Source organism: Lontra canadensis, unplaced genomic scaffold (genome assembly GCF_010015895.1).
Source record: "Lontra canadensis isolate GAN:19392208 unplaced genomic scaffold, GSC_riverotter_1.0 scaffold3398, whole genome shotgun sequence".
Classification (NCBI taxonomy): Eukaryota; Metazoa; Chordata; class Mammalia; order Carnivora; family Mustelidae; genus Lontra; species Lontra canadensis.
The window spans coordinates 1-3,705 of NW_022634382.1; the positions used below are offsets into that span (position 1 = coordinate 1).

At 46.7% G+C, this 3,705-nt stretch overlaps 1 protein-coding gene across 1 annotated transcript; it reads left to right on the forward strand.

Annotated features, from left to right (window-relative positions):
* Window positions 1–2,635: 2,635 nt before the first annotated feature.
* LOC116863820 (zinc finger protein 264-like) lies at window positions 2,636–3,700 on the forward strand (the record flags this gene model as incomplete). Its single annotated transcript, XM_032851154.1, has 1 exon — window positions 2,636–3,700. A coding segment is annotated over exon 1 (813 nt), but the record flags the coding sequence as incomplete, so codon positions are not given.
* Between the last annotated feature and the right edge of the window lie 5 nt (window positions 3,701–3,705).

The following is a 3,705-nucleotide window of genomic DNA, read 5'->3' on the forward strand; positions in this document are numbered from 1 at the left end:
TTCCTGTCTCTTGGCGTGTTCACCCACTCTGCGCTCAGTGACTCACGCGTTCTGACTCTCATAGGCGCTGCTGCCAGGAGCAGTCCTGCATCGGTCATCTTGCACGAGATGGCGGTGTCTCTGATGTCTCCTGGGGTGACATGTTGGATTATAGGCCATGCAGGCTCGCCTGCTCACTGGCTAATGGCCGTGGTGTTCTGAAGGACACATACCAGTTCACACTTGCCCCGAGACCGCATGGAGGTTCCTTCGGCCCATGCTTTGCCCGGGACTCGGTACTGTAGGGCTCCTCAGTCGCTGACAGTGCTCTGCCCCGTGTCTGCTACTCTCAGGTATCAGGTCGACAAAACTGTATCTCATGTGGGCTCCACTTGCTTTTCCTGCCTGCTGAGGACCTTTGGCCCCTGCTCATATGATCTCAGTCAGTCTGTATTTTCTCCTTGGAGTGTAGTTTCATGATAAATAGCTATTTCTCTATTATCTCGCTTGGTGTAGTCCTTACACTTACCTATCATCGGTTATAGGTGCTGCAGCTATAATACTACTTTTCAGTATTGTTTTTTCACTTATTTAAAGTATGTTTTCTTGAATAGAGCTGCTTATTTTAGTGTAATGTTCTTACATAATAATGATTTTGTCTTGTGTAAAAATCTTGCTTTATTCCCCAACATCAGGAACATAGTCTTGTTTATCTGGATATTTAACTCCTTTTGATCTGAGGTCGAATTTGAATGTAGTGTGAAATCGGAATGCAGTTTGCCAGGGTGACATCAGTTTTCCTAGCTCCGTTTACTGTGTTTTCTCTATTTTTACCACTGAGCTGTCTGCCTCCTCTACCATCCACCAGAGTCCTGTGTGTGTGTGTTTTCTGAGCTCTCTGTTCTTTTTCTCTTGTCCATTTGTCTTCTCTCTGTGCCAATACCACCGTGTCTGAGAGTCTGTTTTTCCATCACAGTACTCTCATCTGAGGCAGTAGGTATCCTTCTCCTTACTCTTGCCTGTTTGATCTTTCCTATAAGTCCTACCATCGAACTATGAAGTTCCTTGATGACCCAGTTGCCATTTTATAGGGAATTGTACTGAATTTTTTTTCTTCACTTGGGTAGCATTGTCAGTTTTATATTATTAAGTGACCCCCCCCCACGCCGGCCCAGGTTTTGTTGAGTAATTATGGACATACAGGTTTCCCCACTATGCAAAATTAGAGTGTTCCTGGGAAACTTCTCATGACATAAAGTGTGGAAGAAATTACCATTGATTTATATGGAGAATATTTTCACCATGAATGTCTTCAAGTACAGCATTACTGTGTTCTCATGTAGATCACATGTATTTTGCAAGTCTGTTCACCATACTGTTCCTCGGGCAAACGAGACTCGTGTCCAGCCCAGTCCTGCTCACTTCCTGCCTTACGAGCCTTGTCCTGGGAGGCCTCACTGTCACCCCTGTCAGAAACTTGGGAATCCTGTTTCCTTTTCTCCTCCCTTTCCCTGGATCCTCATCAGTACCGTCTTTGTGCATTTAGTCCCTTTGTACATTCTGTCTCCTAAGGCTACTGTGGCCTTTGTACTTTCTCTTTTGTGGTGAGTCCCATGATGCCAGTAGGACTCACATCATGGGCACCTCCTGTGCAAGGGAAAACTCCCTTGGATCTCTTGTTGTACGCAGCCAGCCAAGCTCAAGGCTAAGAACACAGAACTCCTAAGAGTGCCACATCGGCCCAAGTCATCTGAAGCCACTGGAAGTTCAGAGATTTCCCAGAACTACCTTCAGGCTTAATGAGCTGATAGACTCAATAAACTTCCTAAAAACTGTTACACTGTCCTCTCAGTCATGTTTGTTACAGACAAAGGTACAGCTTGGAAGAGGAGCCAGAAGTGTTCCAAATACTGAACTCCTGCGTCTTCAGTGACTTGTTACCTCCTTGGATCCATATGTGACAATAGGTCCATGGATATTGCCAACCCAGGAAATTGGCCGAAGCCTCAATATCCAGATTTTTATTGAGCCTTCATTACCGAAGTGTGTTTGATTGAGTCATTGCCCATGGGACTCAAGTCTCTAGCCCTTTGTTCCTTTCCAGAGGTCCAGCTGATACCTGGTGACTCAAAGCTTCAATTTTCTAATTATATGGTTGATTTTTCCGATGCGGCCAGACCTTACCCTGTGAGTCATCTCTTTGGTATAAATGATGGGCCCACGATGAGTTATATATCGTCATAAAGTATCAGGTGCATTCCTAGGCACCCACCATGAATGACAAAGAGAGGTCTGTCACTCTGGAACTACACAGCATTGAGAGGTTACCTCCTTGGAGCTGGGACAAAGACCATACTTCTTTTGGGGGAAAGTTAACTTTACATTACATACTTTCTATCTTCTATCAGGGCTCCATTAGGTGCCTTTCTTAGTGTTCTTAACAGCAACGTCCTCGCTTAGACAAAACCAAACATACAACATTCTTATTAGTCTTTCCGGCTGCATCCAGTACAGAATTGCAGCGGTGTGTCCACTCCAGACCCCTGTCTCCTATCTAGCTTTTCCTGGGTCTCCCTTTCATGGTGTCAACAGTCTAATATCTGGGGGTGGGGGGGGAAGAAATTGCAATCCCGAGATTCAGAGGTAATAAAACATAACAAAGATGGGCACTATTTTCATCTTCATTCTTTTCACTGAAATGCTGATGATATATTTTCTGAGTTGTCATTACTAATAGGCCTTTCTGTATATTGGGTTTCTTTCAGATGACAAGGGAAAACCCACGACTACAGAACTTTCCAGTTGTGCACCAGCCCTGTCTGGGGGGGCCTTGTTCCAGGAGCTAAGACAGGGAGACCCAGGGAACTTCCAGCTGGGCCAAACCAAGGATCAGAGTGGGTCATCAGAAATGCAGGAAGGACACTTGAGACCAGGCTTAGAACCCAGGAGAGAGAAGCTCCCTGAGAAAACAAGCCCTGAGCTTGGTGGTTTAGGGGCAGCTGATGGCGTGTGTTCACAGACGGCACAGGAGCTGACCCATCCAGGAGGTGCTGTCCATGACCGTGACTCGTGTGGATCAGGTAAAGATCCCGTGATTCAGGAAGAGGAAAATACCTTTAAGTGCAATGAATGTGGGAAAACTTTTAATAAAAAGCACCTTCTTGCTGGACATGAGAAGATTCACTCTGGAGTGAAGCCCTATGAATGCACCGAGTGTGGGAAAACATTTATTAAGAGCACACACCTCCTGCAGCACCACATGATCCACACGGGGGAGCGGCCCTACGAGTGCGTGGAGTGCGGGAAGGCCTTCAACCGCAAGTCCTACCTTACCCAGCACCAGCGGATCCACAGTGGAGAGAAGCCTTATAAGTGCAGCGAATGTGGGAAGGCCTTCACCCACCGCTCCAATTTCGTCTTGCATAAGAGGAGACACACTGGTGAGAAAACCTTTGTGTGCAAAGAATGTGGGCAAGTCTTTCGACATAGGCCAGGATTCCTTCGACATCACATCATCCACAGTGGCGAGAATCCCTACGAATGCTTCGAGTGTGGCAAGGTCTTCAAACACAAGTCCTACCTCGTGTGGCACCAGCAGACTCACACTGGGGAGAAGCCCTATGAGTGCAGTGAGTGTGGGAAAGCCTTCTGTGAGAGTGCGGCCCTCATTCACCACTATGTCATCCACACTGGGGAGAAGCCCTTTGAGTGCCTGGAGTGCGGGAA